This window comes from Cyrtonyx montezumae, unplaced genomic scaffold (assembly GCF_038088225.1).
Source record: "Cyrtonyx montezumae isolate F1298 unplaced genomic scaffold, pur_monq_1.0 scaffold_3, whole genome shotgun sequence".
NCBI classification, from domain to species: domain Eukaryota; kingdom Metazoa; phylum Chordata; class Aves; order Galliformes; family Odontophoridae; genus Cyrtonyx; species Cyrtonyx montezumae.
The window spans coordinates 53,236,274-53,257,801 of NW_027072034.1; the positions used below are offsets into that span (position 1 = coordinate 53,236,274).

The 21,528-nt window shown below is 38.3% G+C and overlaps 1 protein-coding gene across 3 annotated transcripts in view; it reads left to right on the plus strand.

Moving 5' to 3' along the window:
- Positions 1 to 21,528, plus strand: part of USP9X (ubiquitin specific peptidase 9 X-linked) — a 97,465-nt gene that overhangs the window by 8,458 nt on the left and 67,479 nt on the right. For all 3 annotated transcript variants that reach the window (XM_065741575.1, XM_065741576.1, XM_065741574.1), the window contains exons 2-4: positions 16,263 to 16,516; positions 18,167 to 18,312; positions 18,618 to 18,697. In XM_065741575.1, the coding sequence (XP_065597647.1) occupies positions 16,421 to 16,516; positions 18,167 to 18,312; positions 18,618 to 18,697 (322 nt within the window). In that variant the 5' untranslated portion in view covers positions 16,263 to 16,420. The remainder of the gene's footprint in view (positions 1 to 16,262; positions 16,517 to 18,166; positions 18,313 to 18,617; positions 18,698 to 21,528) is intronic.

Sequence of the window (21,528 nt, forward strand, 5' to 3'; positions counted from 1 at the left end):
AGTGAAAAGGTTAATTTCTCATGCTGCTTGCCTCCAAATTAAGACATAAATAGAATCTGAATAGGAGTATTACGTTCCCCATCTATAGTATGCATGATTTCATCAGGGATTGTGGTTTGTGGTGCTTCAGTAAAACTCGAAGCTTGATTCTTAAAGGTGCTTCTGTCATTCATTTTTCATTTGAATTATCAGGTCGCTCAGGGAAGTTCCTTGAAAATTGGGTGGTGTGAAAAGCAAATGATGCAGTGAGTCTTGGAAAAAGTGCAAAGGTCGTGAATGGTTTAAACGTTTTACAATGTAAGGGGGAAGTTCTCACTTGAGCTTTAGGTGATTTTAGAAGATCCCTCTATGTGAAGATGGGAAATCTGGGAATGTGTAGATACATTTACCATTAAGCACTGCTTCTTCCACTTAATTATCAACTGTTCTTCCTGACTCCATCCTTCAATTTGGAAGGCTGATTGAATTGGATTGCCATTCAGTATTTTATCTTTGGACTTAATTCTGCAAATGCATCAGTCTAACTCCCACACTGATTGGATTTATTAATCCATTAATAACATTTATAGATTTTTTTTCACTCTCAACCTTTGCGTTTTCCAAACTTTAGTGTATTACTTCTCACCTCACTCTAAATTAAAAGGCTTGTGTCTGTTTTAATGGTGAAAAATTAGGACACATATGCAGTTCCTTTAAAAGTGGCTTCTGTGGTAGCATTTCTGCAGGTTTGTGTTAGGTGTTCAGTTGTTACAGACTCAGCTTAGGTCAGCATATGTTGCTCTTGTGCTTCTTCAGTCTTCTCTGTTTTTCTCACGTATCTCAATAGCCAAAGAAATGAGAAGATGAAGAGGTTAATGTGTGGGGGGGAGGGGAAAAAAAACAGATTTCTTCAACATGTGTGAATGAGACAGGCAGAATTCAGTTCTGTATATCTGCTTTCAAACCTTCAGTCTTCTCTTTGGCTTCTTGTGAAACATCATAGAACTTCTGCAACAAAAAAGTGTGGGAATTTTTTTCTTCCTGGTGCCTTAGTTGACTACTGTCCATGCAGATGACTTAGTTCGAAGGAAGCTTGGTTTGATGCAGATTAAATTAGAGTAGAATCTAGTTTACTCTGAAAATACCAAATTGTGCAGGTGAAAAATGGCAAATGGAGCCCTTGACCAGTTTAGGGAGCATGTGTCTGTCTTTCTCACAGAGTTGTTATGTGAAAATTTCTTTTGCTAACAGGCAGTGAGACTTTGACATTTATGGAGGACCCAGTTCTGTCAAGTCCTTTTTTATTTTTTTTTATACATATCTACAGATAATATTTTAATTGTGCACACTTGTTTACAGTTTCATAACTCTGGCCATTTTCTTGGTCAACAGATGCAAGTTTTTCTTGATTCTGTGTATTGTGTACGTCTTGCACCCTACAACAGTGTTAGCGCTGCAGCAGGTATGTAGTTGCGGTCCAGTTATTCCAAGCTTTACTGCTAAATCAATTTTCCTGACTCACTGTCACCTGAGTGCCATTTTCTGTTGTTCCTTGCAGTGGCTTTATCATAATGCTTGGGACAAATGCAGGTTTTTTTTCCTTTACCTTCTTAAACTTCTCACACTTAGCCCAGATTTGCTCTGGCTAGTTAATATTTCTTTCATGACTGAACTTGTACTGTTTATGAGCTGACATTCCTGGAATTTATTGTATCCTAATCAGCTTTCTCTGTGTGCTGTTTCCTGTTAGCCATTACACTTAAGAATGTTTCAGTCTTCATGACGTTTCTGCATTGTCAGGACTCATCTCTGGTTTTATATGTGTGAGCCTTCATTGCTCCTATAGATAAATAAATGCTAGCTGTAATTATCCATGCACTGTTCCTTCTTCTTCCTTCTATCTTAGCTCTCTTTCATTATAGATTTGCTGTAATGCTTAGAGTTGATTCTGTCCAAGGGTATATATATTCTATTCTACCTGCCTCTTGTGCCATTGTTAGTGTTCATACAGTGTGTGATTCAGATAAAAACAAAAATAATTTGCCTTCCTTTCCCCTAGTTACTTTTCAGCCAGAGTGATTTCTTGTTGTGGCTTACTGTGTGGTGATGTGGTTAGGAGGAATTCATTAGGATGAATGCAAGGAAGATCGTCTTCCTCTTCTTGTGACAGCTTAGGCTTACCTGATTTCAGAGAGACTGAAACTGTACCTTCTTGGTGATTGTTTGAATGTGCAGATGGCTTGTGTGAGCTGAATTGGGACAGAGCATGTTTAAGGCAGGAAGGCTTTGTGGAGGTTCTCTACAGAACCACCTGGTTGTGATAGGCAGTTGGTACATTGAAAACTAGTTGTAAGTTTGGCTAAGCTTTTTAAGCAATTATGAAGAAACAGCTTATAATTGAAAGGTAAATTTTGATGCTGTTAAAATACCTCAAACACAGAAGCCTTAAGTTATGCTTGATGGTAGTGGTAGTGTGTTTGTGTAGTTTGTGTGCTTAGTTTGTGCTTTCTAGTTAAGTATTACATGAAACTCCCCTTGGTTTTATAGTTTTTCTGCATGACACCATATGACGTGGAATATCCCTCTGGCCAGGTTGGGTCCTGGTTCTGTGCCCTCCAGCCCTCTCGTTGGCAGGGCAGTGTGAGAAGCTGAAACATCCTTGGCTCTTTGCAGCACTGCTTAACAGCTACAGCATTAATGTGTTATCAGTGTTGTTTCTCTCCTAAAGCCAAAACAAAGCATCATACCAGACTCGATGGAGAAAAGCAACTCTATCCCAGCTGAAACCGAGACAAAAATGCTTTCAGCTTAATATCTGGCTTAGCTATTGTACCATGCTTTAACTTGCATTAAATCAAGCAGTACGTTTTCTGAGTTTTGTTCTTTTGAGAGAGAACTTCTGTAAGGGTGTTAGGAGTGCAGACTTTGAATAATTCTCTTTAGTGTAGAGTTCTGCATAGAACATAAGCACATAAAGGGAGTCAGAAGGAGTAGGCTAACTTTAAATTGTACTTTTCTAACAGAAGTCTTGCACTGTTGTACTCTTGAGTTGCTTGAAGTCTGAAGTGCACTATAGTATACATACTTCCCTATTTTAAAGTCATAGGTAGAATGAATGCAGAGGATGCCACTTTGCTTCCCTTCCAGTACTTATAATGAGTGAAGGTAGCAGAACCTATTTGGCATCTGCCAGTAGCCTGGCGGAAAGTATGAGCCTTGTAAATGACAGAAGCCAGAGATATTTGTGTATCTCTGGCAGAAAACAAGCATAGGGATGGTACAGGGAATGAGAACTCATGATTTGAACATTTGTACATTTCTTAGTTAAGTGGGATGTTCCAAGTGTAACTGCTTTTTTCATTTTATCCCCCAGCAAGAACTGAAGTTGTGAAATGTATTACATTACTCTAGTCTAACAGATCAAAGAGCACTTCATTTAAACTTTTTTTTCATTAAGTTTTTCAATTTTTGTCTGCAGTTTTAGATATGTGAATTGCTGTCTCTAACTCTTTTGTTGGAGAAGGAGATATGTACGTCTTGGTTTCAGCTTCATCCCCTCTGTCTTCCAAAATGTGCTAAAAACCCTTGAGATTTTTGTGATCCCTGCAGTAAAGGAAGAGCACAGTTTCCAAGGAAGTTCCAAATGTTACTAGAGCTGGAGGATGAAGGTTCTTAGCAGTCCTTTAAGCTTTGAGCCCAATTCCTCCTCGAGGAAAGTGAGATATTTTGTGGAAACCCTTTGGAATTCACAAACCTCATGTTTTTCTCTGGTTAGCTGTAGGACTTGATTTAGAAGGAAGCCACAGAAGTTAACACAACCTAAAATTACAGTTAAAACTGCTTACATAAGTTGTGTGTAATATATTTCGTTGGTTTCCCTGCTACTCTTATGTCATCGGAGACAGAAAACAAGTTTAAAAGTCCAAGTATTTGATAATGAAAGGAGAAAGGAATATCAGTTTGTAAAAGTGGAGTTGAGGGAGCTTCTAAAGTAGACTAAAAAACTGGAGTTTGTGTTTTGGAGGAAGACAGTGTAGATATATCAACATTTGTTTATTTGAATAATTTAAATTAAAGCAACCTGAGTAAGAGATGAGCTGTATTTACTGCTCTTTCTCTGGCATGATTTGACTCTTAAAACAACTCTTTGTTGTGATGCTTTTTTTGGCTTTGTTTCTTGATGATGAGGGCTTGCCAGTGTTATTTTCTATACATAGCTGGTAGTAGGTGTTTTTACCCCGTTATTTCTCATTTTGTTTCAAGCTTACTAAATTTAGAATTTCATCTCTGTTTATCTTTGACTTTTGTCTATATTTTTGTCTGCGCTCTGCTTGAATTTCCAGTGTGAAATCATAACAGTGCTCTCATTTAGCTTCTTGTGTGTTGGAAGATAAAATTCCCAACCTCTTTCAGTGAGTTGTTCCCGGGACTACGGAAATACCACCTGGTGTTCTGGGTATGCATTTGGTATCCTCCTTTCTCACCTGGTATGAAGAGCAGTGTTACTGAACTTATTAATCTTTCCCATCTGCATTTTCAGAGTCATGTTCAAGGATGGTTTCTCTGTCTGGGCATTAGTTTTTAATTGAGAACGTAGCTCTGTATAGTTGGGAGAGACATCAGCTGGTCTTCTTAGCTTTGTGTGCTATTTCAAACAACCAAGAAGTGTTTTTGTTCATAACTAGCCAAAATTTAGCAAAGCATACACATTTGAGATGTATTGTTTCTGTTCTTGAGGTCTGCAGCTTAAAATCTCTTAGCATGAAGTAATGTTAGTAATGTTTAGAATGTTTATAACCTAGTGCTTCAAAACTGAAAAGGACCATTTTATGTCATGGTTGGGAAACAGCACCTCTCCTCAAAAGTTGCAGGGTGATGGCAGATCATGTCTGTGTTTTATGATTTTGTTTACGTGCTACATTGGCAATGATTGCTTCTTTGAAAATGCCAGTTATAAATACAGTTTGTACAGTACTTGCCTGTTGACTTCCTGGGTATTTTTCTCTTCTGACAGGCTCCAAATCTGAAGAATAGAGTAGAAATAGCAGTCTGAAAAAGATATCTTTGTTCCTTTTCTGTATGTATGTGAGATAAACAACAGTTGAAGACACCAGAACAAGTAGACTGTCTCAGAAGCATGTGGTCTCTGCTGCTGTATCACGTGGCTAGTCTTACAATTGGTTCAGATATTTAATAAAGTATATAGCGCTCTCCAGGAGACTAATTCACATGGATGGTATTTTTGTTTCTGCTTAATTGTTTTTCCTAGATGTAAGAAGCTCTAATTAATGAATTTTTTACCAATTCTGCTCATAAAATATGTTTCTTCTAAGATGATGATGACCCTGAGATTTGTTCTTGCTGGAAGCGTGCAATTGTGGCGTTTGTGTTCAAATGCTTTTCCAGAAGAAGCATTCTTCCTGTTCTATTTCCAAATACACAGGAAAATTTTCTGAGCGCCCTTTTTTTTTTTTATAGTTGAATGACCTGATATTTGGCTGTGTTAGCGTGCGCTTTATTGTGCCAGGTTTATCAGATGATAGAGATTACTCTATTATGGTCTCATTGTTTATCATCCCGTTTGCTTGTGTGCCATGTACAAAAAATGTATTAGCGATTTTATAATTCTGTTTACGTCATCAGTAATATTGAGTAGTGTGGGATGGAGAATTGACACCTGTGGGGTTTGGCCTGGAGTGTTGGTCCCTTTCTATTACAGTGCTGTTAGTAGTTTGTTATATGATCTAGTGACCCGCCTGGTGATGAGGAAAAGGCTGTTGATGTGGTCTGTCTTGACTTCAGCAAAGTCTTTGACACTGTCTCTCAGTATTTTGGAGAAGCTGGTGGCCCGTGGCTTGGACAGGTGTACTGTTTGCTGGGTAAGGAACTGGCTGGAAGGCTGGGCCCAGAGAGTGGTGGTGAATGGAGTTAAATCCAGCTGACGGCCGGTCACAAGTGATGTTCCCCAGGGTTCAGTACTGGGGCCTGTTCTCTTCGATATCTTTATTGATGACCTGGATGAGGGCATTGAGTGCACCCTCATTGAGTTTGCAGATGACACCAAGTTGGGAGGATGTGTCAATCTGCCTGAGGATAGCAAGGAACCTGGACAGGCTGGGTCACAGGGCTGAGGCCTAGGGGATGAAGTTCAGCAAGGCCAAGTGCCAGGTCCTGCACTTTGTCTGCAACAACCTCAGGCAATGCTACAGGCTTGGGGCAGAGTGGCTGGAAGACTGTATAGAGGAAACAGACCTGGGGGTATTGGACAGTGCTCAGCTGAGCATGAGCCATCAGTGTGCCCAGGTGGCCAAGGTCAGTGGCATCCTGGCTTGTATCAGAAGTAGTGATGCTAGCAGGAGCAGGGAAATAATTGTCCTTTACTTGGCACTGGTGAGTCTGCACCTCAAGTACTGTGTTCAGTTTTGGATCCCTCACTGCAAGAAAGACATGGAGGCCCTGGAGTGTGTCCAGAGAAGGGCAGTGAAGCTGGTGAGGAGTCTGGAGCACAGGCCTTAGGACTGCTCAGGGAGCTGCTGAGGGAGCTGGGATTGTTCAGTCTGAAGAAGAGGAGGCTCAGGGGATACCTTATTGTTCTCTGTAACTACCTGATGGGAGGTTGTAGTGAGCTGGGGGTCAGCCCCATCTCTGATGTAAGAAGAAATAGGGCTAGAAGGGATGGCTTCAAGTTGCACTAGGGGAGATTCAGACTGGACATTCAGAAATAGTACATTTCTGAAAGAGTGGTCAGGCACTGGAATGGGCTGCCCAGGGAAGTGGTGGAGTCACTGACCCTGGAGGTACCCAAGGAACGTTCAGATGTTGTGTTGAGGGATATGGTTTAGTGGGAAATATTGATTAGAGGTGCACAGTTGGACTGGATGATCTTGTAGGTCTTTTCCAACCTTGGTGATTCTATGATTTATACATTTAAATAGTAAAATATATATATATTTGGGATTGCCTGTTTTGTTTACTGTAAGTTTAATCAAAAAAGCATGTAAAAATGTGAAAATTCAGGTAATGTCCAGCACCTTTCACATTGATAATGAAGTATTAAATTGCTCCAACTTTCGAGACTGTAAGTTTTGTATCCTGCATTAGTGGCTGCATGTTTCACGAGACAGGTCCATGTACCGAAATGGTTGTTTGATTTCCTCTCTCTATTCCCCCCACTTCTCCCCCTTTTCCTTTCTGTGCTATTTTGGACTATATCCTGTTTTAAAAGATCTAGTAAAAGTTGTGTCTATAGATTTCTTTGGATTCTTCATCTCATAAAGCTCTTTTTTGCAGCTTACCTTAATTTCCAGATTTTAACATATTTAGTATAAGTTGTTATAACATGGTAGATGATATATATTGGAAACAGCTTGTGTCACAACATTGAACACAAGACGAAAAGTGCATAAGATACAGAGTAAAAATATTAATATTGCAGAAAAAGTAGAGAAGATAAGTATTTATCTAAGGATTCATATGATGATTGCTAGAATGTTTTGAATGTCTTTCTGAATTGTGGATGGTGATCATGTCTGAAATCTGTACTAGTTAATGATAATTAGAATAATTTTTTAGACTGTATTAAATGAACTTATATAAAAACATGTTTTGTATTTTGCAATATGTTTATGTAAAAAAAATTTTTGCTTAGAAGTACAAGAAAAATGAGGTTTTCTACGTGCAGATGGTATACAAATCCATATATTTTGATGAAGGTTTTAAAGACCCATTTTGCCGAAAAAATCTGCTATGGTTATCTAGTTATCATTTCCTGAATCACTGCTACATATTGAATGCCAACGCAGAGTCAGTTTGTCTGCTGTTAGGAAGAATACTAGCTGGCTAGAGTGGGAAGACTGTACTGTGCACATCCTCATGCAGAGCGAATGTGGAGATGAGAACTGTTGCGTAAATGAAAGTGTCTGGTCTGCTGGCTCTTTCAGACTTCCTGTTACATCTCTGTACGTTCCCAAAACTTTTCCTTTTGTAGTGTGCTTGGGCAACTCATATGTGGTCAGTGGTATCTCAGTGCTCAGAAATATGTGCGTTTCCTCTGTTCCACTAGTGCTTTGCTGTAGGAATTCATATCTTACTGAGAAAAGCTTTCATTTTTTAAGCAGAGTTGGACCTGTATTTTTGCTACCCTTAATAATGGGAATGTATTTTGATTTTTTTCCTGTTGATTTTTGAGGATCCAATAATAATGCTTTTTTTTTTTGTAGGAGAATGGCAAAGCAGTCAAGCTGAATATGAAATACCTTAAGTTAATTATACCTTTTTTTTTTAAACCAAGCAAGATTAGATCTTTCCAAAAGCCTATTAATGCAACATCATATAATTATTAGCATTTGAATTAATGATTAAGGAACAAACAGCATTCTTCAAGTATTACAGACTGTAAACTTTGCTATGTGGCTTTGAGAGGTGTAATTATTATGAGAACTGCTCTGAAAGTAATGCCTCCTATTTTATGATGATGTCTCATGTCAGAGGTGGATGTTGGTGGGATTGCAGTAGGGGTTGAATCTTCCCAACAGTATCTCATTGTGTTTTGTTGCCATCTGACAGATGGCAGCTGAGGGGCAGTCTGACACAACGGCATCTGATGTGGAAGTGCAGATGAAGCAAAGGTGTGGAACTGAAATCCTCCATGCAGATAAAATGGGCACCCACTGACATTCATTGACACTGAACATTTATGGAGACCAGGTGGTGGATGTGAGTGCAGCGAGGCAGTGGGTGGTGCATTTCAGCAGTAGTAATGGTGGCAGTGGCTCATCTCTCCTGGTGCTGGTTACTACAAGGGCAGCATACAGGCTCCTGTTCACTGCTGATGAAAATACATAGTTCATGGTGGTGGCTGTGCTGAAAAACAGTTTTACGTAGCTGAGACTGTGCCTTATCAAACGGTATTCTTGTGCTCTTTTATCTTTTCTAGTTGCCATGGAAATAAATAGGAGGCATTATTTTCAGTGCGACCTGTGTACATCCATTTTATAACTGGCTTGGAAGAATGAAATACATACTACAGCCTTGAGTGAACTACACGTGTAAGAGAAAGATGCGTGAAGCGCTCCTGGTTCCTTATTTATTGCAGACATCAGGCATTTTCATTACTTCCCTGCACTAGCAATAAGTAGACATAATATTTCCATAGATGGTAGAGTATCAGTTGCAAATATGAGTGTTCTAGGTTTATTAAAAGGAGCACAATCTAAATATAAACATGAAACCCATGATTTGTCCTTGCTTATAGCGTTCCAGTGCTGCCTGAGAAGTACTAAGATTGCACTTGAACCCACAATATCAACTCAGTCCTAATTGGTTGCAGTGCCAGGAATATGTTTTTGGAATGCAGAAGTGCAGTCTCCTGAGTAAATAAACTGTAGCATAATTGAAAGAAGTGTAGCATTGTGTTGCTTAGCTGCATGAGATTTAATCTAACTCTGAAACGAATGCCCGCAATAAAAATTCTTTGATCTGATTTTGTTTTTTCCTCATTTTGAACCTGTTGTAACATGTTATTTCAATATGAAGTGGAAGGAAATCTTGCCCACTTTTTTGCATATTCATTTTGAATTCAGGAAAAGATTTGCATAGGCTTATGCAATGACATGGAAAACATACCTTTAGACACCTAAACAGTTTTAAAAATAGGTGTGTTTTCCAGATAGAAGTAACTCTAAGTTAGGAAGTTTGCTCTTAGGTTACAGTGTGTGCGTTTACCAGAGTTTTGTTTATTTACCTGATCTGGTGTTGTTGTTGCAAAGTCTGACTTGTTTTACAGCAGTGATCAAAATTGCCCTCTCCCAGCTTAAAAGATACTTTGCCTACTTGCTTACTAGTGGCTTCAGTGTAGTTTCTTGACTGTCTAGAAGTGTTTAGGAATTTAAATGGTATTGCAGGATCTGTAAATCCCATATTCCTCCTTCATCCAAATTTATTAAATCTTACTGGGATACAGTTTCATACCAGTTGAACGAAGTTATCTTTAGAATGAAAGAGTGATCATATTCTGTTCAAGTTTTGTTTTGGACAGCGGCCTGAATTTATGCCTACAGAAAAATACAGCAAAGGCCGTGTCTTGCAGGAGAAAGCACAGTTAATTGCGTTAATATTTGCTGGTTTAATGTGTAAGGCATTGACTGTTTTGTTTCTTGTTGCTGTATCTTTGGCATTCTGCTCCACTTTCAGTCATGTGAGCAAAGTACTTTTTTTTTTTTTTTTTTTCCCTTAGAGCAGGAACTGAAACTGGTTTTTCAGTTTGGTAGCCAGAGGAACTGTGTGTATGATCTGAAGACTTGAGCTCTCCCTGATACATTGTCTAGGGAAAAAAACATCCAATACCTGAAGTGCCTGCTGGAAAAATGTTTCACTGGTGAGAGTTCTTGGCAACTGTGTGCATTCTAGGCTGAGATGGTTGCTCTCCTGTCCAGTTCCCCTTTGGGGGACTGAACTTCACTGATTCTTGACTTCAAGCAAGACAATCCTTCCTATATCCTAAAGGATATCCTTGTTGGTTTTGTTTGTTTTGGTGGTGCTGGTGTTTTGTTTGCTTTTAAGTCTTTTGGGAAGTTATTCCGGGTGGAAACAAGAAGGTAATGTTTTGATTATGTCAGTTTTACTGTCTGATGTGCAGGACCAAACTTTGGTTTCTTGAATATAGTTTTCTTGGATTAAGATTTCTTAGAGTGCAATGTTGCCATTTAGATGAGATCAAGACTTGAAAAATATGAGTGGAAATGGAACAGCATTAGCCATGGAAGCCTGAGAAGAGGCTTTACTTCTGGTGACCTGATAAGGCTTCTATTTGAGCCATAAGCTTAGGCTGACTGACTGTTAGATCTGGAACGGCTAAACGTAGCCAGATTCTGCTCTTCACCAGTATGTCTCAAGCCTCATTTACGTGAGAAGCCAGTCCCACGTATGATTCAAAAAACTTTTGGAAAGGTGAAATAATTCATATTGTTTCTGCTGTAACAGAGCTATCTAAATAAATATAAAAGTTGCTCTTCCCATCTTCGATACTTGTAGGCCTTGTTGTTTAACATTGACTGGAAAAATACAGGGTTCTCTCTGTTCTTGAGTTATGCTGCATGTATCAATATTACAGTTCTGCTAACCCAGGGTGTAAATGTGATGATTTCATTACTTCATTGTTGCTGAACTTCGGGAATCTAGATCCGTGGAAAACATTAAGGCTTCAGTCTTTGAATGTGTCTTCTGAATTTTACTTTTTCCACCAGACTTCTGCATTCTACAGCTCTCTAAAATATGAACAGGGGACAACAGGAGCAGGCTGTCACTTCTCTACATTTGTAATGCAGATTGTATTCATATTTGTTACTTGAGCAGGATGAAATACTTGCATAAAACTAGTGGGTTTGGGGTTTTTTTTTTTGTTGGTTTTTTTTTTTTTGTTTGTTTGTTTTTTGTTTTTGTCAGCTTTCTTGTGCAGCCTCTTCAGCACAGGATGCTGCATGGTAGGTACAGAACAGTTTGAATGTGTGTGGACTGATCCTTCTCTGAGACCCTACTGAACCAGTGGGAGTTGCTGTCCCTTTACTTTGCCCTGGAAATGGTAGTAACAGGTGATACTTTGTTATGGTGGTTTACTCTCTTTGCTTTTGGGGCTTCCTAAATTCTTCTGAAGAGTGGGCGGGTGTAGGAGCTTCTTGGTGAGAATGAGGTTATGTGCCGTTAAGTAGGTGTTGTTTAGCCTTTACCTGTCTTAACGTTATTTTGAAATTTAAAATATTATGATGATTTGTAAATGGTTTCCTCCTTCATGAAAGACACAGTTCACAGGGAAGGCTGAAGAGGAATCTGCTGGGGTGTATATAGAATGTAACTGCTGAATCAGGTCAGTGTTACAATTTCAGAAAGGTGGTTCTGGCTAAGAAAGCATTTTGATTGTAAGAAAGGAATAGAGCAGAAGGTCAAATTCCAACTCTGGAACTTCTAATACGAGAATCACATCACATCCCTTGTGATTAGTTAGAGTTTTATTAGCTCCTTAAGAAGGCAGTTCCCAGAATCCTACATGAAGTAAAGCTGCAATACCTTTGAACCCCTATATTTGTATTGCTGCAGTTATAGGTTTGCAGGTTTTGCAGTACAGCACTTAACGATTAAAAAACTTACCTTGTGTGAGATGCTGGTCAGGTAGGAATGCATCTACAGATAATGTTAGAAAAAACTCGTGTTGTTTCTTAGCATACTTGTATGATTTTAGGGGACTCCATTCTTAACGTGCTGAATATGTTAGAATCCCAGAGTATGTTATCAGAGCACAGTAGGTTTGTTTTGTGGCATATGTCCTTAGTCATATTTAACCACAGTCCTTTCTATAAAAGCAAAATAGGCTTATGTTTCTACATAGGGCTCTAGGTAATACATGTGAATGAGTTGTATTTTGAGATCTGCTGTGATTGTCTGCCTCCTTGTATTTGTTTTTTTTCTGAGATTTGGTATTGTATGTAGCTCACCTGGAAGGCTTCATATACTGAGGTATTTCAGTTATTTCAGAAGCAACTTTGAGAAACTCAGATGAAAGCTCTTCTAGAAGGGAACTGTATTAGAAAATTACATATATTTCTTGATTGTTCCATACTGAAAGTCGAAACTGAGGTAAGGATCAAGCATGCTGCTGTCCTGGTGGAAGCCTGCCAGCAACTGGTGTATTCTATAGTCTCTTTTTACCAGTGTGACTAAAATGGCAAGGGAAGAGGTGAGGCAAAAACTGAAATTTACCTGTATTTTAATGGTGGGTCAACGTGATGTGAAGAAGTAGATGAAGGCACAACAGATAAGGATTTGCTCAGTTGGCAGCCAAAACAGAATGTCAGTGGGATGTATTTGACTCGTTTTCTTAGCCTCATACATTATTTGATGAACAGTGGGGAGTAGTTAGTGTGACAGTTAAGAAGTGTTTGTCTCCATTCTGACAATGTATCAGAACATCCATTGAATGCCTTTTGATAAGGGTGGTAATTTTTTGAATACCACTTAGTATTTTAAATCCAAAATAGAATATAGTAGGAATTAGCCATAGATTTTTAAAACAGTGATAATCTAAAAGCTGTATGCTTCATCTGAACACAGGCAGTTAAAATTGTTGGGCTGTCTACAGGCATAAAATGAGGTGGTGCTGCATCAGTTTGTTTGCTTATAGACAGGTTAATTATAAGTAGGTGCAAAGGTTAATTTGGAGCTGAGCCATACCGTGTGCCTTAGGGAGTTCTAACTCTTAAAAATTGTATTGAGTAGTCTGAATTAAGTGATGGGAATTCATAATTTCCTGGTTAATAATTTCTATAAAAGTTAAAACAGTGCATTCTGTGGGTGTGTGCCATTTGATGTTTTCAAATGGTTAAGTTGGTGGCTAAGAACAGGGCTGGTAAATGACTCCCTGTGGTACTGTTTAAAATTATATATAAAGTGACAGTGATTTGTGCTTACACAAACATGTTTCCTTCTCTAATTAGAAGGAAAACCTGAACAAGGATGTCTTTGCAATTTAGAATACGTGAATACTATAAGAAGCAGTCAGATCATTTCATGGAAGTGGAGTGTTCTTAGTTAACTGCAGCATAACTTGGTGTTACTTCGGGATCTCTGAAGGTACATAAACACCCTCCTCTCACCCCTCCCAAATATTGGAGTGGAGGGGAAGAGGGTAGGAATGAGAGCAACTCGCTCATGTAGTTGTCTTTGTCTTAAGCACACACAATCCCTGAATTGTAGGGGTTGGAAGAGACCTCTAGAGAGGGGTCCCACCCCAGCATGTCCAAACCAAGTGAACTTCTCTAGAAGTCCTGACATGCACTTTTGATCAAGAGTGGGGAGATTGTACCCAGAGACTGTCACAATTAGGCATGATCTGAAGGTTACTTTTGTATATGTTCTGTTCACTAATATCTACAGCTTTCTGGATATTTTTCCTACACAGGCATTGTTTTAATCCATGAATCTGCAAGGTCCTGAGTAGCTTGATCGTTTCAGTAGTAGTTTTCATGTATCTCTTAGCTAGGTAGTCATTCACCTTGAGCAGAAAGAAGTTTACAAAAATATTTTGCCCAGACTCTTGAGCTAAGCACAGAGGCAATCTGAGTGTAAATTCAAACTAGTATAAGGTCAATGTAACAGGACTGCTGCAGGGTTGTGCCGACTCTGTGGGTAGCACTAGGATGCTGTGGCTTTGTAGTATGCCAGTTCAGGTGATTACGGAAACTGAGAAACAATCACTGTCTCTTTAAGGGTTTTATTGTGGGGCGTTGTTTTATTTTGTTTTGTTTTTGGTGGTGGTGTGGTGGGGGGTGAAACAGACAAGGACTGGTGTGGTTTTCTTGTTTTTCGTAACCTGGCTCACTTAAGGATAGGCTAAGAAAAAGAGTGAAAAGGGGTGAGACTGAAGCAGCTCATGTTCACTGCAAATTGCTGGGGGAGTCACAGCTGGCAGAGGTTGCTTCCTTCTGCAGTTTGCACTTCAGAGAATCTAGACCATGGCTGCTGCAGAAAGTAGCTATTTCACCCTTTCCCTGTCTCTTTGCTGCTTCACTCGGTGTGCTGACACAAGTTTTTGTGTGGCCAAATTATGGACCAGACCTACTGAGGAAGGAGGGGGATGTTTATTGTGGTCATAGAATTGGTTTAGGGCTGTTGAAAAGTGCAATATAAGTTGGGATAAGTTTGATTTAATTGTTGTATGCAAATACCTAGAAGCTTCGCTCAGGTAATGCAGGGGAAATGAGTACACTGAACTGCAGTTGAATACAGTGTGTGTTCTTACCTCTGGAAACTTAATTTTATTAATATTTTCTATGTAGCAGTCCTTTTAAACTTTGTAGAAAACAAGTGCTTAAAGGAAAGCATTTAAAAAAAAATGAGCACCAATGAAAGCAAATTACTTTGTAAGGTTGCATTTTTACAAGTAGATACTGTGCTAAAGGAAGTTTGACTTTGTAATGTCCTTTTCTTAATCAGGCTCACTACACTCTTGGATTTTAATATTAGTCCTAAAAGGTGGTGATGGATTGTAATTCAATGTATATCAAGTACACAGCTGAGTTCAGGAATCAAGCATTATTTTAATGGTGATATTAGTATGAGTTCTCAAAATTCGTTGGTGATGTTAATGTTGGAGACTGAATTAAGAAGAAATAGTGTATTTGGTCAAAACTGGAATTGTATTTGGAACTGGCTTTGCAAATTTATACAGCTTAGGAAAGAATCTTGAAGTGTCTTAGGGAAAGACAGCAAGAGCCTACAAAATGAATTGGTGTGAGATGTTGTAATAAAGCAGTTACTAACATACATACTGTTGCAGCAGAAACTGTAACTTGTTATCCTGGATAGCATAGTTCAGTAGTAGGAGCCTGCAAAGGTGTTTGCTTTCAAATGTGATCTCTTTGCTGTTAACCAGTAGTGAAAGCACATTATAGAGGGCATTGCTGAAACGCCTCTCGAGCAGCTATAGGCTTGGGGCATCAACCACCCTGTTTGGAAGCCTGAGTTGCACTGAAGATTACATGGATATACAGTGCCCTGTGATACAGAGTAAATTGCTTTGTGTAACTTCATGCATTTCTTTTGTTAAATTACTAAGAAGAAAAAGAAATACTATGTCTAAAATAAAATAATTAGTCTGAAATAACATACTGTAGTTAAATATTTAATATTTCTGGAACTGTTGCTTTGCCACAATTAAAACATCAGAAAGTAAATCTGATGTCCCCATCTTATTGGCTGAAGTACTTGGTGGGGGTGAGTTGGGCTTTGTGCTGGGCTTGAAAATTCAACAGATCCAGGTTTCCATAGGCAAGAGCTGAAAGAAAAAGGAATGCAGGTCAGAAATCTGGGATGAATACTGGTGTACTAATAGAAGTTTGGCTGCAGGCTCTGTTACTCTTAGCTGAGGTAGAAACAGTCTTCCTCAAGTCCCCTCATAATACATCTGCAGTTTGGACAGTCAGGAGTAGCATACTGGGCAAGGTGGTAAGTGTGGGGGTTTTTTTGTTCTCTTAATCAGTTCATATTAAGCAATTCTATTTGGACTTGTCTGTTTCTCAGTGGTGTAAAGGTTTAATTTGTACTCGGAGCATTAAAGCTGTGTAAGGTATTTCAAATGCTATCTTCTTTAGATGTCAAATGTACTCAGTAAAAAAAATCTAAAATAAAATATTTTTAATGGCACTACATTTGTTTTTGTAGTGCTGTTATTCAGGTTCAGATGGCTTTTTTTGTGCATGTGTCACTGAAGCATGTTTTTTTCTTCTTTTCCCCAGGTTATGCAATGGTCTCTGCAAGATGGCATGTTCTTGAGTTGGAGCTTTTTAAGGCAAGCATATGCTGGTACTTCAACTTTACTAAGTGGACTATAATTTCTTCTCTCACAACAACTACTTAAGCAGACAAAATTGCAAAGATCTGCCCTGTGTCGAGTATGACAGCCACGACTCGTGGCTCTCCGGTAGGAGGCAATGATAGCCAGGGCCAGGCTCCTGATGGACAGTCCCAGCCTCCCCTCCAGCAGAATCAGGTATGATACTAACAATCAAGTTATCTAGAAATACAGAGCTTAGTTCTTTAGAACAGTGTTCCTTATTTATCTGGGCTGTGAGTTTGTGTAGGGCTAAACGTATCTAATCAAGTTAGCTCTTCTTTTGTTTTGGTGAGTTCAAAAGGGATGAAGACAGTGCTATTGGCAAAACAGGTACTGTTAGGGAACACTGTGTTGCAAAAGCGCTCCTTCTTCCATCAGTGACATAGTTCTTCAAAGCATGTTTATTTGGAATGTGAAGCCGTCTTGGAATGATATCAGAACCTTCCTCATAACTGTGTTGTGTCTGCCACACATCGGTAAATCTACTCTGTGACTTCAGTTTATGCTCAGTTCTGCAAAAGCACTTTGTGGATAAAGGAGCTTATATGGGGGTGGATATTTTCTCTTTAACGTTGTCTTTTGCTGAGTCCTTGTTCATTGTACTAGACTGCCTGAATGACGTAGCATGTTTCTTTTGAGCACAGTATCCTGCTTTCAGAGAATAGTAAAAACTTTTGAACGTACATTATCATAATGCAATGATTCTTTATCAGGAAAAATATATACAAAAGATGTATTTAAACACTGTAGCCCAAGTCAGTTAATAGAAAAACCACGCCTTTTCATTTCATACAGTATTCAGATGATGTTTATTAAATGGCATAGGTTTTAATATTTACTGTTCTTGAGAATCAATTGTTCTTTGGTACACATGTGATGGGTAACTCCAGCTGGCAGGTAAGTCCCCACCCTGTCACTCACCCTATACCCTTATGTGGAATAGGGGGAGAAAATTGGAAAGGAAAAGCAAGGAAAACATGCAGATTAAGATGAGAACAGTTCAGTAAGTGGAGGAGTGGGGAAATGTTAAGTGTAACAGAAGTAGTCGCTCACCAGCAGCTGACAGCTGTCCAGCTAGTCCCCTGGAAATGGCTGCCTTGGGAAAAAGTTCCCTCTGCCTGTTCTTATTTCCAAGCATGATGCTGTATGGTGTGGAATATCTTTCCTCGCTTCAGCTCAGCCATTCCAGCTGTCTCCCTTCCCAGCCTCTTGCCCACCCATAGCCTACTCACTGTGGGGACAGAGTGACAAACAGAAGGCTTGACACTGTGTAAGCAGTGTTCAGCAATGTCTAAAACATTAGTGTGTTACTGATAATCAAAATGGGCTTAACTAATTGTATGCATGTAGTTGGCTAGTAGTCAGGTGTAGTACTTTTACTTGTTTAAAGCTTTCAGAAAATGTTTTCATGATTCTTTTTTTTTCCTGTGCCGTTACTGGAGTTTTTCTATGTATGATATTCATTTTCAGGAGATATATAAAAACAGAGCATTCATGTGGTTTTTATTTTCATTTTCTAGAAAGATGGTCTGCTGAAAATAAGTCTCTTACAAAAAAAAAAAAAAAATTCCTCTATGGGAAAGTACCTTAATTCTTAAACTGTTCAGATAGAAAGCATGTAGCACGTTTGATGTCTTATTATTTTGTGAATAGATCTAAAATAAAATTATTTTATCACAGATTATTATTTGTGGTGACAGATGTATAGTTCAAGTAATTATATGAAATATAATCTGAATGAAAAAGCCAAAATAAGTTACACACAAGTGTAGACAGTATTTCAAGTATTTTCCATACCAATTTTAGACATCTTCACCTGATTCTTCAAATGAGAACTCTCCAGCTACTCCGCCTGATGAGCAGGGCCAAGGAGATGCTCCACCTCAGCTTGAAGATGAGGAGCCTGCATTTCCACACACAGACCTGGCCAAGTTGGATGACATGATCAACAGGTACTTTCACACTTAATACATTTTTTCCAGCGTGCATGTATTATTTGTGAAAATAACTTGATATGGAAGAAGGATTTGTACTTCTTTGATTCACTGGTTTTCTTGAAATGCTTCTTCTTACTGTGTTAGAGTTTGAAAGAGATGATCATATGAGTTTTGTGTATTTATTTATTTATTGGAAAGTATAGTCTTCATCAGGGACTTTAAAAATGTGTATTTTGGTCTTTCATTAAAAAGGAACAAAGATTCCTCATTTTTAAGAAGCACAGTTGAGATGTGTGGTTTTGTTTTGTTTTCGAATATAGGCCTCGATGGGTTGTTCCTGTGTTGCCGAAGGGGGAATTAGAGGTTCTTCTAGAAGCTGCTATTGACCTGAGTAAAAAAGGTAAGTTGAAAAGTCAATGAGTGTTGTTGGACCAGCTGACAAGTGATAGGACATGAGGAAATATTCTCTGTTGGACCAGGTGACAAAAGGTCTCAGGTTGTGCCAGAGGAGGATATTAGGAAGAAGTGTGTCTCTGGAGGTACTTAAGGCTTGATGGGTCAGGTGGATGGTTGGACTTGATGATCTTGAAGATATTGTCCAACCTAAATGGTACTACAGTTTGCTGTGTAAACTTTTTGGTTGTGAGAATTTTTCGAATCCCCAGTGGAGGCTTAAAAGTTCTTAGTTATCTGTCATAGCTCTGGTCCTGAAGATTCTGTATTACTGAATGATATGTAAAGCTTCATAAATCAGTAAATTAAAGAAATTACCAATGTATATAGAAATCAGCTGCCTTATACAGTACGAGTAGAAAGGTCGAAGAAGCTCAAAGCAATAAAAAAAATCTTGTCATTCCTGTCCTACCTGTTTACTCTGTTTGCTTTGATATCAGACCTAGGAGGTTTGGTCTTGATAACTGCTACTAAAACTCTTAAGAATTTTAGTTTTTATATATATTTTTTTTTGTTTTCCTTTTATTTTAACTGAGTTGCTAATCTAGATTTCCAAATGTCTCATCAGTTTTTTAATTCAACTTCGGCATGTACATGTTTTTTGGGTTTTTTTTTGAGAATATTAAAGGAAAGCTAGAACATTAAGCAGCTTAATAATAGTTCTACCATATATATATATTTTTTTTGCTCTGGCTTACTTACGTGGAATGTGGACAGTTCCCTGTCAGGATTGTGTATGTGTTCCCTAAATTAACAAATTTGTCCGATATTTGTAATCTTGTTCTTGCCCTTGTATGTGAATAATACCTAAAGTTAGACACTTTTCTGGTGTACTTACATTTACCGACCAGTTGTATTTTAAATATAGTGATATACAATGTGTCTGATCCTTCTGTGACATATCTAGCTCGGGATGACTTCACTTCAATGATGATAAAGGTTATACTTAGGCAGCTTCAAGAATAAAAAACTGACTATGGTCATGAAGTTTGGAGTTACCCAAACTTGTTGACTTTTCCTTCTTTCTCTGGAGAAATAGAAGTTGGGTTGCACCAATGTGATTCGAAGTAGGATAATGATATTGCTAATGCTGATTTATCATCTGGAGTTGCATTTTAAATTGGCATTCTTTGCATGTAGCTAGATCTGACAGGATTTTTAAGGAGTCTGTAGCATTTTTTTTTTGAGATCACACCTGTTCAGGAACTAAAGAAATTCACCCTTCTATGTGTGTAGGCTGTTGAAGCAGTGTAGTAGGATTTTCTGCTTATGAGGATGGTTGGACTACATGATCTTGTAGGTCCTTTCCAACCCTATGAACCTATGATTTATGGGAGAAGAGATGTTCGTACTGCCAGCTGTTAAGTCATATTAGAAATAAAACACACACAAAAACATGTCAGTGCAATGCAATGAAGTAATATGAGTAGAATGAGATTTTTGGCTACTGTTAACATTGCTGTTCTCAAAAGCATCAAATATAGTCGAAAGTTCTCAAACAAAGAGTATTTTTCTTTTTTTCCTCTTAGAACTGTGAAAAACAGTGGGAATCTACACATATTCTTTATGTGAGAAGTGCTTCTGCATTGCTATTCAGTTGTTCCTCTTGCTCTCTGGATGAGTTTCTTTGTGTTGATATACACAAGGATTATTGGTGAAGGAGGAAACAAGGAGAGCTGTTTGAAATAGTTGCTCTTTAACAGTTATCTTCATAGTTAAATCCTAGATTCTGTTTTTGCCTGCTATTTGAAATTACATAGTGGCTAATGTAGTCCTTTTCTGTTTGTTTTTTAATACACTTTCCAGTATTCAGTGTATATAGTAGGGTGCTCACTTGCTGATTTGAACATTGTGCTTTGCTAGTTCGGAACTAGACTGATACTATCTGTTTCAGGAAGCAGTAAAAACAATTAAGTTTTTTCATAAGAACTTGAAAATGTGTTCTGTTACCTAACTAAAATCTGAAACTGGGTGCCTTGCTGCCCATCTGTGAGGATTTTTCTTAACCTGAGTTCTGCTTCAGAAGAGACTGACAGGAGAAATTGAGAAGTAGCCCTCTGTTTGAACTACATACATTTTTCTTTTTAATTGCTGTTTGTAACTCATTAGATCCCACTACTTCATTTTATTGTATTTATGTTGATTAAACACCTTTTTATAGTGGTTGGAGCTCTTAAGTAGCTTTTATTCCTCGTGTTGCTGGTAGCCATTGGCACTGGCTTTCTGGTGGGTCTCAGGTAATTCCTTTCTTTGTGATCCTGTCTTTAAAAGAAAATGGCTACATTAACTTGAAATTGTTTAAGATACTGAAATTATAAGGAACTGAATTTAAAGTATTCATAAAACCATGATTTCATCATTGCCACATTCAAGTGTAGTGAGCATATTTGACAGAATAATACAAATTCTGCTTAGATTGTGACTTGCATTATTCCTGACAGACAGTTGTTAATGGAAAATTATCTTTTTGTGTGTTGGTATCAGTGGATTATTCTTCATCAAGTGAACCATAAGACTATCAAGTGATAGTCTGGAGTGAGTTTTTGAAAAATTGCATTGAATGAGAATGATGTTTATTGTCACATAATTCTGGAACACTTGTAATCTGTTCTGAATAAAATTTGCTCCAGAAATAAATGTCATGATTATTTGGATGCTAGGCATTTATGGGGGGGGGGGATTGTTCTTCTGTTGTTTTTTAATGGGCTAAAATATTCTGTTCTTTCTTCTATAGTTCCTTCAGCAGCTCTATACTGCTTTGTTCTTTGTAACATTCAG